The 17,472-nt window shown below is 39.6% G+C and overlaps 2 protein-coding genes across 2 annotated transcripts; both read left to right on the forward strand.

The window, feature by feature from the left end:
- Positions 1 to 1,562: 1,562 nt before the first annotated feature.
- On the forward strand, positions 1,563 to 11,722 carry LOC118388282 (GDH/6PGL endoplasmic bifunctional protein-like). Its single transcript, XM_035777168.2, has 5 exons — positions 1,563 to 1,630; positions 3,835 to 4,510; positions 6,469 to 6,586; positions 6,698 to 6,967; positions 7,366 to 11,722. The coding sequence occupies exons 2-5, from the start codon at positions 3,860 to 3,862 to the stop codon at positions 8,712 to 8,714; spliced, it is 2,388 nt and encodes a 795-aa protein (XP_035633061.1). The 5' UTR covers positions 1,563 to 1,630; positions 3,835 to 3,859; the 3' UTR covers positions 8,715 to 11,722.
- A 1,580-nt stretch (positions 11,723 to 13,302) lies between these two features.
- LOC118388285 (retinoid-binding protein 7-like) lies at positions 13,303 to 17,400 on the forward strand. Its single transcript, XM_035777171.2, has 4 exons — positions 13,303 to 13,470; positions 16,544 to 16,722; positions 16,982 to 17,083; positions 17,174 to 17,400. The coding sequence occupies exons 1-4, from the start codon at positions 13,398 to 13,400 to the stop codon at positions 17,225 to 17,227; spliced, it is 408 nt and encodes a 135-aa protein (XP_035633064.1). The 5' UTR covers positions 13,303 to 13,397; the 3' UTR covers positions 17,228 to 17,400.
- The last annotated feature ends 72 nt before the right edge of the window (positions 17,401 to 17,472 follow it).

The raw sequence follows: 17,472 nt of genomic DNA on the forward strand, positions 1-17,472 counted from the left end.
ACACACACACACACACACACACATTCAGGAAGCACTGTTTACATTTCACAGTGGAAGGCTACTTGGGAGGGCTCTGGGGTATGGCCACTGGATCTAAAGCTGTGTGTGTGTGTGTGTGGTGTGTGTATTGGCAGGATTTCATATAGTGTTATAAGTAGCTTTTGTGTAGTTGAAGGTCAATGTGGTGTTTTCAGGGAACATTGCATGACCTTATCTGGTAGTTTTTGTGCAGGGAGGTTGATTTAAGATGACTTCAGTCTAAATCTGTCATGTGGTAAAGACTGCAAGTATTGAAAAAAGACCAAAAGAGCTCTTGGTTCTACCTGTTCTTGGTTCCATAGGCACTGAATGATGGCATGAGACGGCTGATCAGCTGATGCAGTACAAACAAATGTTTCAGGATACAAAACCAAATATGTAATTTATTTTAATATCTTATAAGAGTCATTATCTAGTTAAAGAAAATATGTGGTGGTAAATGTTTATTTGTTTGTATCATTCTTGTTCTGGTGCATAGCCAAAACTAGTTCATAAAGAATATTGAATTTACTGTATGGCAATTTTGAGTTAGTTTCTCAATATTTACCAGTAATATTGATGTAATGTAGGCCAGGCAATTGTACCATATTTTGTCATCTTGTTATTTTATTTTATATTTATTGTATATATTATTCTATAACAAAAGAAAAAGGCAGGGGGGTAGAGTGTTTCCAAAGTGACTCTACAAAGTACAGTACTGTTATGGGTGTAAAATGGCACTCGTGATTCAACATTCAAACAAGTACCTCAGTTGGAAATTCTAAATAACTGTAGTACACCAGTAGAGGGCAGTCATGTTTAGGAGATGGAGAGATGGAATCCCCGAAGACAAGGGGAGGACGCGCTCATAGTAATGGCTGGAATGGACGAGTAATCAAACACTTCAAACATATAGTTTCCATGTGTTTGATACCATTCCATTAACTCCATTCCATAATTTATTATGAGCCGTCCTCCTTTCACCAGCCTCCTGTGGTATGAACTAAACTGGGATTTTAAATAAATGGGATAATATAGATTAGAGGGTCAACATTTGTCATGATTTGTTTGATTTTTAAACAGTGTTATTGAATAATTGACTACTATTGTAGCATATGATATGAATTCCATTAACCTCTTTCACATTCTAAGGCCGAAAGCATGTTATGTTGATTGTCAGAGAGATTGCATTAGCTAGACGATGTCAGTTCAGCAGCACGCAGTGAAATAGCCTAGGCGACAGGCTACTGCCATGCTCGGTTTTCGTTTTCTTTTTCAATTCCCAAAAACTGTCAGCCGTAACTTTTTATGTGTAGTTACAGGAGAACAACTGCACTCTTTTTTTAAATTGTAAAATGTTCATAAAAATCTAAAGCAACACAAATAAAATGCATTTGCATCTGACCTAATGGTTTAATGCAGGATCCCAATGTAACTGACTGAACAATTACGCCTCTGGTGAAATGTACGGGCTATTTGGTATGCTCATATATCTGTGAAACGCATAATTTATTCAAGCGCTCAGATGTCACGTGACTGCTCTAGGAAGTGTCTTTTGACATAAATATCGATGGATGCGATCTTTCATCGAACTCGACTGTCGAGGGAGAAGGTAAACTTAATTTCCATAGAATATATATATATATATATATATTGTATATATATATTTTTTTTTCAGACTAGGCTATTTTGAATAGTTTGAGTGAGATGGATTCATTTATTATTTTTTATGTTCAGACTAGGTTAGTTTGAATAGTTTGAGTGAGATGGATTAATTTATTATTTTTATGTTCAGACTAGGTTAGTTTGAATAGTTTGAGTGAGATGGATTAGCTATACAAAATTATTTTATTGTGATTGTAAATGGACAGAAACGCTGTTGTTGGGTAACATTGTATCCATCTACTGCATGGCTGAAGTCAGACAGCTAGCAGGTGTAACTGTCCTGTTAAGAACTCTTTAAAAAAACATTTTTTAAAATATATATATTGACTTTCAATAGATAGATTGTGATGGCAGGGCCATAGGTGAGAGGACACTATTCATGACAAATACATCATATTTTAGCCAGGGTTATTTAGTTCCTTTTTGTATTTCAGTCAGAAATTAATAGTAGGAGAAAATAGTATCCAAACGCAAGCTGTTATTGCTTATTTTTCAAGGTTTAACATATCATTTGGATGTACATGTGATAAACACACTAGGCAGAAAGTGGATGTTAAACCATTTGATTCTGTTTTTTAGTTGAGTGAAGGCTTCAAGGCTCAATACATTTGCACTGGGTGTGTTATGAGTTTCTACAAAGTTCCACATTTATTGAGTGTAGGCTACTGTATAATTTCAGGATGGTATATTTTTGACTTTCCAATATCCAGCCTTTCTGATCATCTGGAGGACTGTGTTGCAATTCTGTAATATCCTCATAGGCAGACTGGGTTAACAACGTGAGCCCTGTTGTTATTCGTCAGGCTGCTATGGGCTATCTAGTTTTTCCCCCACAATAGAACCTTTGAGAAGTTATTAATTCAATGGTTTGTTAGTTCTGCATTTATCATGAGTTAATACTTCATCGGTACTCAAAATATGTATTTATAGTATTTTGTACACTATTTGCTGGGACTGAGTTGATCCCTCATAATCATAAATGAGTCGTTCTGTATAAAAATGGGACAACTATGTATCCATGTAATTTTTTATTTCCCTGAAAGGTCAAAGACATTTTCTCAGGAGGATTGGGATTTAGACAAATGGGATAGGTATCTAAAATGATTTTTGAGATGGTTCCTATATCTTTGCCACTAGCCTAACTTACAATGTGTAGGCAGTACAGAGCAAGTCTTTATGTCACTGTCACTGAAATCATTATACAATGTGTGGTCTTACGTGTGTGTGGTAAAGGAGGTTTTGGTTACCCAAAGTTTCAAGAACTTAATGCCATGGATATTTGTTCACACTGAATGACCTGGCCTATGTTCATCTTTACTCCTCTTGTTTATTGATCAACATCCTGCAGTCAGAGCTGTGATCTGGGTTGTTTGGATAGGACCACTCCTTAATCTTGACTTGTTGTCAGCTAAAAATGTAAATGTTTTAATAAGTTTCCATCCATTCCAAAAGTATTTGATTCCCAGAGGAAATCAGCGGCATTGACTTTTGTTGTTTGCTGTGTAAACTTCAATACTAGACTATGATTTCAGACGTTACAGTAAAGTTACGCAAGCTGTTTACGGTAGATGCCTCGTCTGTTAATCTTGTAAATGTTGACTTAGCCACACTCTTTTCAATGGGCTCAGTCTAGAAACCATTGTCTCTCTCTGCAATTTGAGCGGTCCAGTTGTCTCTAACTTTCCACCCCAAAACGTAGGCCTCGGGGTTCAACCACTTGAATACAATCAATGTGGAAAATGTGAATAACATTTACCACATGATTGACATGTTATCTACTGACAGAGTAGTTCCCTCAATTTGACACAAAAAATAAATACTTTTACCTACAGATGAACCTATAACAGAGACATGTAAGAAGATTATGTTGGGGGGTGATGTTGTAGTTCATGGAATAGCTAAGAGCCGACACTTTCCACCCACAAACCAAATATGCCACATTATTAAGAGTAGGCTAGGCTGCCTCACAGAATTCCTGCTTGCATTGGCGGAAAACCAATCCACAACTGGAATGAATGTGTGTTTTAAGTGGGTAATTCAGCCACTGTGATTATGGGTTAATAACGTGGAAATACTTAGCAATCCACAACCGGTCTGTAAATCACCTTTTTGAAATTCTCTGATTCTTCTTGCTCTGTCTCTCTCCTGTAGGTGCTGATTGGTGTTGGACCAGAGAATGTGGAAGGTTGTGTGGGCAGCACTGCTGCTTCTGGCCACTGTGTGTGTCCAGAGAGGCTATACCAAGGAGGTCAAGGGAGCACAGAGCCTAGGTCATGTGTCAGTGGTCATAGTGGGAGGTACAGGTGACTTGGCTAAAAAGTACCTGTGGCAGGGCTTCTTCCATCTGTACGCTAACCAGGTCAGTAGCGGCTACAGCTTCTCCTTTTATGGCGGAGGCCTGTCGCCCAACGATAAGGCCACGCCGATCCTGTTTGAAGTGCTGAAGGGAGTGGTCTGTCCTCGGGAGTTGTCTGTGGAGCGCTGTGCCCTGATGAAGGAGCAGTTCCTGAGGCTGGCTGAGTATCGGCAGTTGAATACTTCAGAGGACTACCAGGCCCTGGGCAAACACCTGACAGAGCAGCTGAGGCAGGAGGGCATAGTGGAGGCCGGCAGGCTGTTCTACCTGTCTGTGCCAGCCTTCGCTTATGCGGACATTGCAGAAAATATCAACTACAGCTGCAGGCCGACTGATGGGACGTGGTTGAGGGTGGTGCTGGAGAAGCCATTTGGCCATGATTTCAGTAGCGCCCAACTCCTGTCCACTCAACTGGGTGCCTCCCTCAAAGACAACGAGATGTACAGGATCGACCACTATTTAGGGAAGCAGGTGATGTAGGCCTCTTGATCAGTCCATACATAGTAGGTTACACTTTAACACAATACTTCACATTTGAAGCAGGTCTTTGGTTTAATTAAGCTGACCGTCCTGAAATCGGGCACGAGAATGACTTTTTAAAGAATTATGTTGACATGACTTATTTTATTGATTTCCCACCGTTTTATAAGTCAGAAGAGCCAGAGCTTCCTAGGACTATGTAACATCTTCTGGGGGGTGGTCCTTAGAAAAACATTTATCCAGCTTGACTGCTTCACGGCACACACATATGGCAAAGCAATCGCTGAATTTGTCTCGAGGAGGTGGATCTAAATACATAACTTTCATGGCTTTACACTTCCTTAAACCTAAAATAAGTCATTTGTGTGGAAGTCAAAAAATGGTTTTACATCAGAGGCAGACACATTGCATATGCTCAGAACAACCAAATCGAACCCTTTACATAGCCCTTCTCCCTTTGTCTATAGGAGGAACACACACTGTTTAAATGGCCTGAAAATAGATATATATTTTTTATTTCAACTTTATTTAACCAGGTAGGCTAGTTGAGAACAAGTTCTCATTTGCAACTGCAATCTGGCCAAATTAAAGCAAAGCAGTGTGACACAGACAACAACACAGAGTTACACATGAAGTAAACAATAAACAAGCCAATAACACAATACATCAATCAATGACACAGTAGAAAAAATAAAGTCTATATACAGTGTGTGCATGAGGCATGAGGATGGAGGCAATAAATAGGCCATAGGAGCAAATAGTTACAATTTAGCAGATTAACACTGGAGTGATAAATGAGCAGATGATGATGTGCAAGTAGAGATACTGGTGTGCAAAAGAGCAGAAAAGTAAATCAAATAAAAACAGTATGGGGATGAGGTACTGTAGATAGATTGGGTGGGCTATTTACAGATGGACTATGTACAGCTGCAGCGATCGGTTAGCTGCTCAGATAGTTGATGTTTAAAGTTGGTGAGGGAAATAAAAGTTATACAGAGAAAGGAGTCGGCCTGAGAATTGAACCCTGTGGTGCCCCCATAGAGACTTCCAGAGGTCCGGACAACATGCCCTCCGATTTGACACACTTAACTCTGTCTGCAAAGTAGTTGGTGAACCAGGCGAGGCAGTCATTAGAAAAACCAAGGCTATTGAGTCTGCCAATAAGAATACAGTGATTGACAGAGTCGAAAGCCTTGGCCAGGTCGATTAAGACGGCTGCACAGTACTGTCATCGATGGCGGTTATGATATCGTTTAGTACCTTGAGCGTGGCTGAGGTGCACCCGTGACCGGCTCGGAAGCCGGATGGCACAGCGCAGATGGTACGGTGGGATTCGAAATGGTCAGTGATCTGTTTATTAACTTGGCTTTCGAAGACTTTAGATAGGTAGGGCAGGATGGATATAGGTCTGTAACAGTTTGGGTCTAGGCCCTAGACCCAAACTGTTACAGACCTAGGGTGTCTAGGGTGTCACCCCCTTTGAAGAGGGGGATGACCGTGGCCAATCTTTAGGGATGGGGATGATTTAGACAGTCCAAAATCTGTAAAATTTGTGAACATCACTAACTATATGTTTGGTAAAGTAATAAAGAAGGTGAAATATTTTGGGTCGATAGTTAGAAACAGATTCTAACTTTATACTGTATGGGCATTATAAAATATGAAAAGGCTTCATTGAGATAATTTTGTCTTCTTATCATATTATATTTGTAAATGTTTTATTATACTTATATTGCCTACTAGATTATATGGGTTGAAAAGTTGTTTTTCTTTCTCAGACATAAATAAACAATTAGAGGTGAAAGCCAAGGTCATAGGGGGACACACTACTATATTGATACAATTCTGCCCTTTTGCAAGATTGATGACTAAAACCTTAGCGAAGCAGTGCAAAACGACTGTCAACTCAACTGGTTTTAATTCTAATGTTTGTTTCTTATTCTCAAAAGGTTGTCTCTAAGATTTTGCCATTCAGAAGGGAGAACAGCAAGCATCTGGATCTTATCTGGAACAAGCACCACATTGAGAGAGTTGAGATTGTACTGAAGGAGACCCTGGATGCCAAAGGTACTGTATAGTTAAAGTGTATTAACCCCCTCTATAAAATATGTGATGGAGATAGTAACATCACATGTCAGGGAGTTTTTGGTTGTTTGATTTATTCTCCCTTTGTCACAGGTCGCATCTCCTTCTATGAACAGTATGGCGTGATCAGGGACGTGATACAGAACCACCTGACTGAGGTCATGACCCTTCTGACCATGGAGCTCCCATCCAACCTGAGCAACACTAAGGAAGTCCTCAAGAACAAGCTGAAGATCTTCAGTGCCTTGCAGCGCCTGGACAGGAACTGTGCTGCCATTGGTCAGTACCAGGCCTACAATGCAGAGTTACAGGAAGAACTGAGCAAAACAAGGGAACACTTCAGCCTCACCCCCACCTTTGCTGGTAAGTGTCATGAGAATGTTTGTCTGTAGGAGTTCTTCTATTCATCCTGTGCATTAAAGGCTTATTAAAGGAGAAATGTTTTGTCATATAGTAATAACATATGATTAGGGCCATGTGTTTTGGGAAATCATGTTACATGATCTGGTTGTTAACCTTTTATTTAAAGCTTTTTCATCAAACTATCCCCCTTTATTTTTATGTCAGATGTTCCAGCACCATCCTCAGACAAATGCTTTCAATTTTGGTGTAATTCTGATTTCTTGAAAAGGCTTAAAATAAAGGTTAAAGTCTCAGTCATGTGACATGATAGTCCAAATCACAGGGCCCTCCCTACATGTGATACATAGGTTATTATTTTTGATTTATTTCAGTGATAAAACAGTTTTTTTCTATTTCAGGTATAATGGTGCACATTGACCTAGCCCAGTACGAGGGCATGCCAGTCATTCTGACCTCAGGGAAGATGCTGGATGAGCGCGTAGGCTACGCTCGCATTCTGTTCAAGAATGACATCTTCTGTATCCAGAGCCACAGCAGCGTCCACTGCAAGCCCAAGCAGATTGTGTTCTACTTTGGCCACGGCACTCTGCAGTACCCAGCCATTCTCGTGAGTAAGAACCTGTTCAAGCCAGACCTGATGGACACTGAGTGGAAGGAGGTAACGGAACACAAAGATGTCAGTGTATTAGGTTTGCCCATCTCAGACTACTACGTGCTGACGCCAACGGTGGAGAGGGAGGCTTACGCAGAACTCATTTTGCACATCTTCCAAGGCCGGAAGGACAGCTTTATCAGTGCTGAGAACCTGTTGGCCTCCTGGAGTTTCTGGACACCTCTCCTGCAGAGCCTGGCCGACACCTTTCCCCGCCTGTATCCCGGGGGAGCGGACAATGGCAACATGCTGGATTTCAAACTGTTGGGACGGAAGTTGACCTTCGCCAATGAGGCACTGGTCATGGTCACCCAGGACCACATGGGCGGATCTGGGAGGGAGAGCTTCCAGGTGATGCAGGGTAAGTACCGCAGCGCTGACATGGTGTCTGCCTGGCCCGAGGAGCTCATCGTGCGGCTGGCCGGAGACCTGCAGGTTGCAGCGGAGAACGCGGTAAGGGAGGGCGGACGCTTCCACCTCGCCCTCTCCGGGGGCTCCAGTCCCCTAGCTCTGTTTCAGAGGCTGGCCCGTCACCACTACTCCTTCCCCTGGAGGGACACCCACGTGTGGATGGTGGACGAGCGATGCGTGCCTCTCACAGAGTTGGACTCCAACTTCCGCACCCTGCACGACCACCTGCTCCAACACGTGAAGATGTCCTACTTCAACATCCACCCCATGCCGGTGCAGATGAACCAGCGGCTGTGTGTGGAGGAGGATAGTGGAGCGCTGCTCTATGAGAGCGACATAACCCAGTTGGTTAATGCTTCCAGCTTCCACTTTGTCCTGCTGGGAGTGGGCTACGACGGCCACACTGCCTCTCTGTTCCCAGGCAGCAAACTAGATGCAAGTGGGAACAGTCTAGTAGCCTTCACCGAGAGCCCAGCCAAGCCTCACCAGCGTATGAGCCTCACCCTCAAGGCTATCAACCAGGCCCAGAAAGTAGGTGTGCTGGTGATGGGTAAGAGCAAACATGAGCTGGTCACTCAGCTCAGTCGAGTCAAGGACAACCCAAAACATTGGCCCATCACTGGGATCCGGCCGACCAGTGGCAGGCTAGTATGGTACATAGACTATGATGCTCTTTTAGGATAGGGGATACTGTAGCAATGAAATTATGTGGATTAAATTAATGATTTGCTGTAGTTTTACTCTTTTGCAGTATTTTTACCAAGAATGTAAATTAATGATAAAGTTCTGTTGATTCCGTGCTCCTTACTTAAAGTTGAAGGTAGATGTGGTATATATTTTATTTTTCAATATACAAGATGTAGGGTTAACGTGGTGTGTGTGTGATGCACTCATGTATTTTAAAGAAGTATGAGGTTTTTTTATCTCAGGAAAGCAAAGTGGATATGGAAGTTTGTTGTTCAGATAATTAATAATTATTAAAAGACTAACTATATTTTATATAGTTGTAAAAACAGTACATTTTCTCATAAAGATACCTGTTCTCCACTGAACCAGCATAGAATAGGATTGTTAAAAGGGGATTTTGAACTGTGAAAGGCCAATAATTTAGGTAAAAATGAATGATCAACAGATAATGTAGGCTATATAGCCATGTATTATTGTATTTGTGCCTCAATGACAAATGAAATCAAACTGCATAATCAAATCAAATCAAATGTATTTATATAGCCCTTCTTACATCAGCTGATATCTCAAAGTACTGTACAGAAACCTAGCCTAAAACCCCAAACAGCAAGCAATGCAGGTGTAGAAGCACAGTGGCTAGGAAAAACTCCCTAGAAAGGCCAAAACCTGTACTGTCCAGTACATTAAATTACCACAAAGCACATTCTGATCCATTGCTGCTTTTGTTTTAATCAGTGCTCGTGAATTCAAAAAACTAAAATGATGATCAAATTGTATTACTTGTTATCTATGTAAAATGTCCACAGCCTTTGACAAAGTGAAATGGTACTTGTATGTGGTTTTAGAAGATGTGACCTTCCAAATACTTTTTAATACTTAATAAAATAGAATAGATTAAAACAGGTTGATGAAGGTTTGTCGAACCTCTTCACTACGTTTACCTTAATTAAGGTCTGGAAGCTCCACGTATACATTTAAGGTCATTTCCGATTGAGCTGACATATGTAGCATTCACCGTGAATGCAGTCTCAGTGATCCCGGGAACTTTGCCTTTTTTAATTTCTATTGAGTTATAATGCAGATCTTCTGCGATACGGATGGAATCCAGCCCTAATTATACAAAGAGGTGTATGTTTAATATACTTATGGTGCTTGTAAAAAGGATCAATTGGGTTTCAATTTGATGTTTGTAGATACAAGGTTTTATCTGACATTTTAGTTAAACAAATTGTTAGTCACATATAATTGATCTTTAGATGGTTCTTCATGTGCCTGTAAAGTTCGATCTTTGAAAAAGTTAAGTTAAAATTGTTTTTATATATATACAGTACCAGTCAGAAGTTTGGACATTCCAGGTTTTGTATTTATTTGTACTATTTTCTACATTGTAGAATAATAGTGAAGACGTCAAAACTATGAAATAACACATATGGAATCATGTTGTAACCAAAAAATTATTAAACAAAGCTTCTTCAAAGTAGCCAGCTACCCTTTGCCTTGATGACAGCTTCATGAGGTAGTCATCTGGAATGCATTTCAGTTAACAGGTGTGCCTTGTTAAAAATGTATTTGTGGAATTTCTTTCCTTCTTAATGCGTTTGAGCCAATCAGTTGTGTTGTGACAAGGTAGGGGTGGAATACAGAAGATAGCCCTATTTGGTAAAAGTCCATATTATGGCAAGAATAGCTCAAATAAGCAAAGAGAAACGACAGTCCATCATTACTTTCAGACATGAAGGTCAGTCTATCTGGAAAATTTCAAGAACGCAGTTCAAGAGTGCAGAGAGTGTTCAAGCGCTGTGATGAAACTGGCTCTCATGAGGACCGCCACAGGAAAGGAAGACCCAGAGTTACCTCTGCTGCAGAGGATAAGTTCATTAGAGTTACCAGCCTCAGAAATTGTAGCGCAAATAAATGCTTCACAGAGTTCAAGTAACAAACACATCTCAACATCAAATGTTCAGAGTATACTGCATGAATCAGGCCTTCATGGTCATATTTCTGCAAAACAAAACACTACTAAAGGACACCAATAATAAGAAGAGACTTGTTTGGGTCAAGAAACATGAGCAATGGACATTAGACCTGTGGAAATCTGTCCTTTGGTCTCATCAATCTTAATTTGAGATTTTTGTTTCCAACCGCTGTGTCTTTCTGAGACACAGAGTAGGTGCACGGATGATCTCTGCATGTGTGGTTCCCACCATGAAGCATGGAGGAGGAGGTGTGATGGTGTGGGGGTGCTTTGATGGTGTCACTGTCAGTGATTTATTTAGAATTCAAGCCACACTTGTCTTTTTTAATATCGAGAAATATTTCACTTTCTTTGGACAATGTCATAGGAGTAACAACATGAATTGGTGCATGAGGCAGAAATAATGAAGTGCTACTTGAGTTTCGCCATCGGCTGGAAGGCTGTCTCCTTTTCTCAGCGGAGGGAGGGAGAGTGGAGGGATGGTTGGTCAGGTGAGGCAGCCTACCTGCTGCTCCATCCTACCCCTCAGACTGACCATCAGTCCAGTAAAAAAGCTAATTATTATGCTCCATCGTCTGTGCCTTACAAGTAATACAACAACTGATCTATTACTAGTGTGATCATATACTATTTTTTCAATATCATTTCAAAATGGTCTGAGAAGAACAACATTGGCAGGGCAAATTCAAGCAGAGCCAATATGCAGTGATAATGTATTGGGCCTATAGCCTACTGCACAAACCTCATTGCTGCATAACTTTTTAAAATTGGTTAATGTTGATCTCGGCTTGCATTTTGACTCGGAAAGTGATCTTGACTCAGAAAAGGTTGGTGACCACTGTTGTAAGTGAAAGTGTGGTTTGTTCCATATCACTTGAGGTTCAAAAAGGCTATGAATGAAGGATTCGCTAATGTTATTTTTTTTACATCTGGGGACCGAACACCACTTTTCTACATACTGTACACAAATGGAATTACTGTAACACGTAGTCACTATTTAAACACAAGGAAATAAACTACAGCTTTCACAGCCCTTTCTGCACAGATTCTTTATTCTTAACTGTGTGATTTCAAACTAAGGAATATTTGAGCATAAATGTGGGAGCTTGAAAAATCTATATGTGTTTCTTGCCTGTCTATTTATGGGTAACAGGAAAAGCAGCAACAAAATAATTAGGGCTTTACATTGATGGTGAAACTTGGAAAAATTTCGGGATTAAGGGGGTTAATATCTTCCTAGAAGTGATAGAACATGTCAAAATGCAGAATTTTGACATTTTAGCAAGCCTTTATTCAAATTAAGAATCTGATTTATTGAATTCTCAATGTGGTCTATATTAAAGGGCCTTCATTTAATATAAACAGCTTTTAAAATTCAATATTGGTGCACAATTTCTACTTAAAATATCAAAGGGAATCAAAAAGCACTCTTTTCGTGGAAAGACCCACGTACTTTAAAAGTACATTTAGATTGTTGCAACGAATGCAATGACCCAATCTGATTGAACTATGAGGAGGGTCGGAATGACCAAAGCTTGTCTCTACTGCCATCTCTCTTTCATCATAATCAAATCAATTTATTATGAACTTGGCTAAAATAAAATTAAACATTGCTTTTGCCAAAAGCCAAACAATTGTGAGGAGCACACCTCATTAAAACTACAAGACATAGCTATTAAAAATGTGTTTACAAAGCAGGATGTAGCCATGAAGGATAAGACAATGAAGGCAGTGAGATTGTCCAGAAGAGGCTGCTGGCAATATAGAGAGGACTTAGGCCTGAGGGATTTATACTCTCAATCAGAAACTTGACATGGTACACACTGCATGTATGACTTCAAATTAAAAGCTTTTCGTTGTAAATTTGAATTTACTTACCTGGTTAACACATACAATTGAGGGATGAGAACGAGTGCCACAAAGATTGGATTAATTATCTGACTGCAAATAAAAGGTTTCTAAGACCAGAATTAGATTCATGTTCATTTAGAATAAGTTACTAATTGAAAACATGTCATCAATAGTACGAAGAAAAGTAAAGAAATCGCCATCAGATTATTTTTCACAACACAAGAAGCCACCAACTAGTTATTGTTCATTGTCATCATAGAAATGAGACCCAGACCCAATCTGTGAATAGACCTTAACACCTCCAACACTTACAATGTATCATTTGATCCCTTGGTATGATATTCCGGGTATACTGTGCTAATGCGTAATGTAGCATTGTGCCCATTCATTTTGAATAAACTCTGCCAAAGAAGTGAGAGGTGATAGGCCTTGATGACACATCCTTCCCTGTTCTAACTACTGTGAAAATGATCATCCAACCAGGCTTTTCATCATACTCTGGTGTGTGTCCATGTGAATGAAACTGTATAACATGTATTCTAGTCACCTTTCACATTGTTGGAAAGAGAGACACTAAAGAATGTGCACATATGTTTGATGCATTATAGCCTACTCTATTTCGAGACGCCTATCTCAAATGTTATTTCCTCATATAATTGTGCAAAAAGTCATGTTCCGCCCTCCACCAGGCTACTCCTCTACTCTATTGTCCAACTTAAGCAACCAACTACGAGAGGTAAACCAAACCCCTGCCCTATATTAACACACCATGGGACATCCTAGAGACTTTAAATCTCTTCATTCGAACAACTGCTGTCTATTGAAGGTTTGAGACGGCCACACAAGTATCCACCATGCCTACCGACTACAGTGGCACATGGGACATGACTAGTAATGAAAACTTTGAAAGTTACATGGTTGCTCTTGGTAAGTTCTCTTTTTACATTTTCTTATGTTTTTAGGCAAGTGACTTTGATTACAATAATATTGACTATTTATTGATGAATTAATTAGGGTGAGTATTGGTAAAGTGGGACACGTTATGAAAATGTGTATCCCGAACACCTTACCGAATCATCCCATTGTCTTAACCCCCAACATGATATTCTAAACAGCTTAAGAAATAAATATTAAACACAGGATGGATGGCTCTTTTCTACAAACACAAATTGTGCTGAAGCCACATTTTTAAGTCGATGCTGGCAAATTGGGACACCTTGATTGACAAAGTGGGACACTTCATTCTTTATTGTAAAGAAGGATAAATTAGAGTATATGAGTATTTTCAATATTTTTATGATAAACTTCAATTGTTCATACAAATGAAATGTATAGAAACATGCTTTATGTATTTTTGTGGAACATTAAGAATGATCATTTATAATTATTATTATCATCATCATCATTCTTGATATTAATTCTATGATGTAGCCTATATGTAATTGTATAGCCTATAAATAAAATGAACTTCATCTAGATCTATCAGCTCAACATTCTCAACATTACACTCTAACGGACATTTTGTAGAATGAAACCAGAAAGACCTTACCCCTCAACAGTTTCATTGACTGTTTTATTGTCAAATACAGCAAAATACACTTTTTTAGTCATCACCTGTAAGGTTATGAATATAGCTAGCTAGGATTTTTTATGTTGGTTAGGTAATATCTTTCTAAGTAAAATGCAGCTATGCTAGCTTTTTATAGCAAGCTAGGTGATAGCAGATTTGAGGAAAATGAAATGCAACATGTGAGCCTATTTAGAAAATTGATTTCTATTAAGAAAACATGTATTTCATAATCCCCTGAAATATATTTCTGCATTAAAATGGCCTAGAGGAGTGTCCCATTTTGACAGTAGGCGATTGGCATACTGGGACACTGTCAAAATGACAATATTCTAAAAAGGTGGGAGTAGTAAGAAAACAAATTACAGTCATTTTGATTTACAATTACATCCCATTACAAAATAGGTTGTAATTAGACACTGAATATCCTTTCTTAGTTTTTTATAACCTTAACATTAGGCATCTAGAGACAGGTGTCATTACACGGAATGCCACGCCCACAATGATTATCATCACATACGTCCTCACTAACACACAGGCTTATTTGTTAATGTACACATTTAAAGATATCCATTACAAAGCTTAAGTGTCACACTTTGCCAGGTGTCCCACTTAACCAATACTCACTCTATCTGTTGGTAATTAATTAATGTGGACATTAGGTGGGGTAGTGTACCGTTTTATTCAACTGAAATTGATTATCTTTGATTTTTTTTCACTTTTATTGATTAATTAGATAGGCCTATATCTGAAAATCAATAAGTTTTCATAATTCTCATTCAATTCTCTTTCTGTCAGTAATTCAAAACAATAATAACATGTATGTGATTGTTATTGTCTGAACTCTATGCGTGTGTTTATTTTTTCTTTAGTATGTGGCACATATGGGGGCACCTGCAGGGTTAGGGTTATATTCTAAATGTAATATGTTACAGTGACTAGTTACCTGTCCAAAAGTGTAATCAGTAACATAAATTTTGTATTAGCCTCCCCCAAAATCTGTAACATAATTGGATTACTTAGCCTGGCTGCAGCACTTGAGACCAAGAGGAGTGCAACCAATTCATTACCTCCAAAAACAAGCATGTTTTTCAAAACAACAACATTCATCCGGGAGGGACAGAAAAGGCCCAAGCATCCTCCTACGAAGCCAGAAACTGGACACCTAGCCATGGCCCGGGATTGCATGATGCTTGTTGATATTAGCCAGCAACTAATTTTTCCACCTGAGATTGCTTCTACCAACCTTAGGCCAGACATGGTACTCTGGTCCCCTTCACGAAAGGCTGTGTACATCATAGAGCTCACAGTCCCGTGGGAAAACTCTGTTGAAGAGGCCTACGAGCGTAAGACACTGCGTTACACAGAGTTGGCAGCAGACGCAACTCAGCGTGGCTGGAATGCAATAGTCTGGCCAGTTGAAGTGGGATGCAGAGGATTTGTGGCTTCTTCCACCATCAGGTTGCTGAAAGAACTTGGAATCCATGGACAGGCTCTGCGGCAGACCGTCAGAGCAGTTTCTCAAGCAGCTGAAAGAGGCAGCCAGTGGATCTGGATCAAACGGAAGGACCCTTGCTGGGCTATAACTTCATGACCCCCCACCCCCACCTGAGAACCCAATTCAGATCCCTCCAACTTGAGGAGGGCATATGAGGTATGCGGTCAGCTGTATGGCTGGCTCAGGGAAGAGGACGCCCCTGCCTTGCATAGTCCCGTGGGACATCTTAATTGGGCATGGGACACTTGCAAATGCTTGATTACCCTTTAGCTGGCCACCTTTGGTGAGGGTGTTTAGTGATTAAAGGCCGAAACACCCACTGATTCGAAGGCACACTACTGTCGATGTGTCCCAAAATTGACATCTTAACCCAGTCTAAGAAATAAACCTCCCATGCCACTCTGTCAACATCACGGCAAATCTCATGTGAGTGCATTCCATCTATTGGCACAATGGACAGTTTTTAACATCTCGTCCCGTGTTTTATGATTCTTCAGTTACTTTTGGATTACTTTCCCCGTCAAAGGCATTAGAAGAAGACAAAAAGGTTTCATCAAACACATTTGGTGTCCTTATAGTGGTCTGTGACTTGTGGTCAGACTTGCTCAGGTGGAACAAACTTAAACTTTTAATGCTAAATTATAATATATATTATTATAATATACATTGAGAGTACAAAACATTAAGAACACCTTCCTAATATTGAATTGCAATGTCTATCTTCTTTATTTTGACCAACATGCTCACCAGTAGAATAATAACTCCATATAATATGAATCTTAACTTCTTTCGAAATACATTCTGAAGAATTAAAATGTGTAACTTTGGAATTATGATTCATAGCCTAGCTCACCAGTTTCCTACTGAGAATGGATTGGAAATGTTCAGTCTCTTAGGATATATTTGTAACACATGCAGGATTTCTTTCCTTACAGGCATTGATTTTGCAACACGCAAGATTGCAAACATGTTGAAACCTCAGAAAGTGATTGAGCAAGACGGGGATTCTTTCACCATCAAAACATTCACTACCTTCAAAAACTACACAGTCTCATTCAAGATTGGGGAAGAGTTTGAGGAGGTGACCAAAGCCATGGATAACAGAAAAGTCCAGGTAGAAACTTGCAATTTACAGTTCCTATGGGCGCCGGCACTTTATCATTTACGTCATATCATTATCATGATGAATAGAACCCTTTTTGTTATTTTGCTCCTTATTGCTTATTGAACTGTGGTCATTAATATGGCAACATGGAGGACAATATGTAACAGAGCTGTCAATAAGCCTGTTTCAAGCAAGCTGGCGCTGTCCCAGGTGTTTTAAAGTTATGGTCCACACAACCCATTGTGATAAGTACTCTTGTTAATTACAGACGGTGGTCAACTGGGACAATGATAAACTGGTGTGTGTTCAGAAGGGAGAGAAGAAGAACAGAGGGTGGACACACTGGATAGAAGGAGATGAGCTCTATCTGGCATGTAGCATGTACTCATATCTTTTAACTACATTGATGGCATTTGTATTAGTAGGTCTAACTGTTATGCATTTTTCCTCTCTCTTATAGGAAATCACCTGTGGGGATAAAGTCTGCAAGCAGATTTATAAAAGGAGTGCTTGATAATTCTTTCATCATAAAGTTTGCACAATATTTCTTCAACCTTACATTTGCTAAATATTCTTCATAAATGTATCACTAATATGACATGCTCATGGTATGTTTTGAGTATGCAAAATAATTAAAATAAAATAGTCAACATTTTAACAACATGAATAAAAACAACATGATATACATTTGAGGATTTCGTGACTATGTACAATACTTTTAATCTACTAAAACCCATGAATAAAGCACTGGACCATGAA

Source organism: Oncorhynchus keta, chromosome 10, assembly GCF_023373465.1.
Source record: "Oncorhynchus keta strain PuntledgeMale-10-30-2019 chromosome 10, Oket_V2, whole genome shotgun sequence".
Lineage (NCBI taxonomy): Eukaryota > Metazoa > Chordata > Actinopteri > Salmoniformes > Salmonidae > Oncorhynchus > Oncorhynchus keta.

What these genes read in the sequence shown, in the direction of transcription:
- LOC118388282 (XM_035777168.2), top strand. Translation starts at nt 3,860, where the DNA reads ATGTGGAAGGTTGTGTGGGCAGCACTGCTGCTTCTGGCCACTGTGTGT. An exon ending in GGAGACCCTGGATGCCAAAG is followed by an intron (nt 6,587 to 6,697) that starts GTACTGTATAGT and finishes CCTTTGTCACAG; the next exon opens with GTCGCATCTCCTTCTATGAA. An exon ending in CCTCACCCCCACCTTTGCTG is followed by an intron (nt 6,968 to 7,365) that starts GTAAGTGTCATG and finishes TTTCTATTTCAG; the next exon opens with GTATAATGGTGCACATTGAC.
- LOC118388285 (XM_035777171.2), top strand. Translation starts at nt 13,398, where the DNA reads ATGCCTACCGACTACAGTGGCACATGGGACATGACTAGTAATGAAAAC. An exon ending in AAGTTACATGGTTGCTCTTG is followed by an intron (nt 13,471 to 16,543) that starts GTAAGTTCTCTT and finishes CTTTCCTTACAG; the next exon opens with GCATTGATTTTGCAACACGC. An exon ending in AAGGAGATGAGCTCTATCTG is followed by an intron (nt 17,084 to 17,173) that starts GCATGTAGCATG and finishes TCTCTCTTATAG; the next exon opens with GAAATCACCTGTGGGGATAA.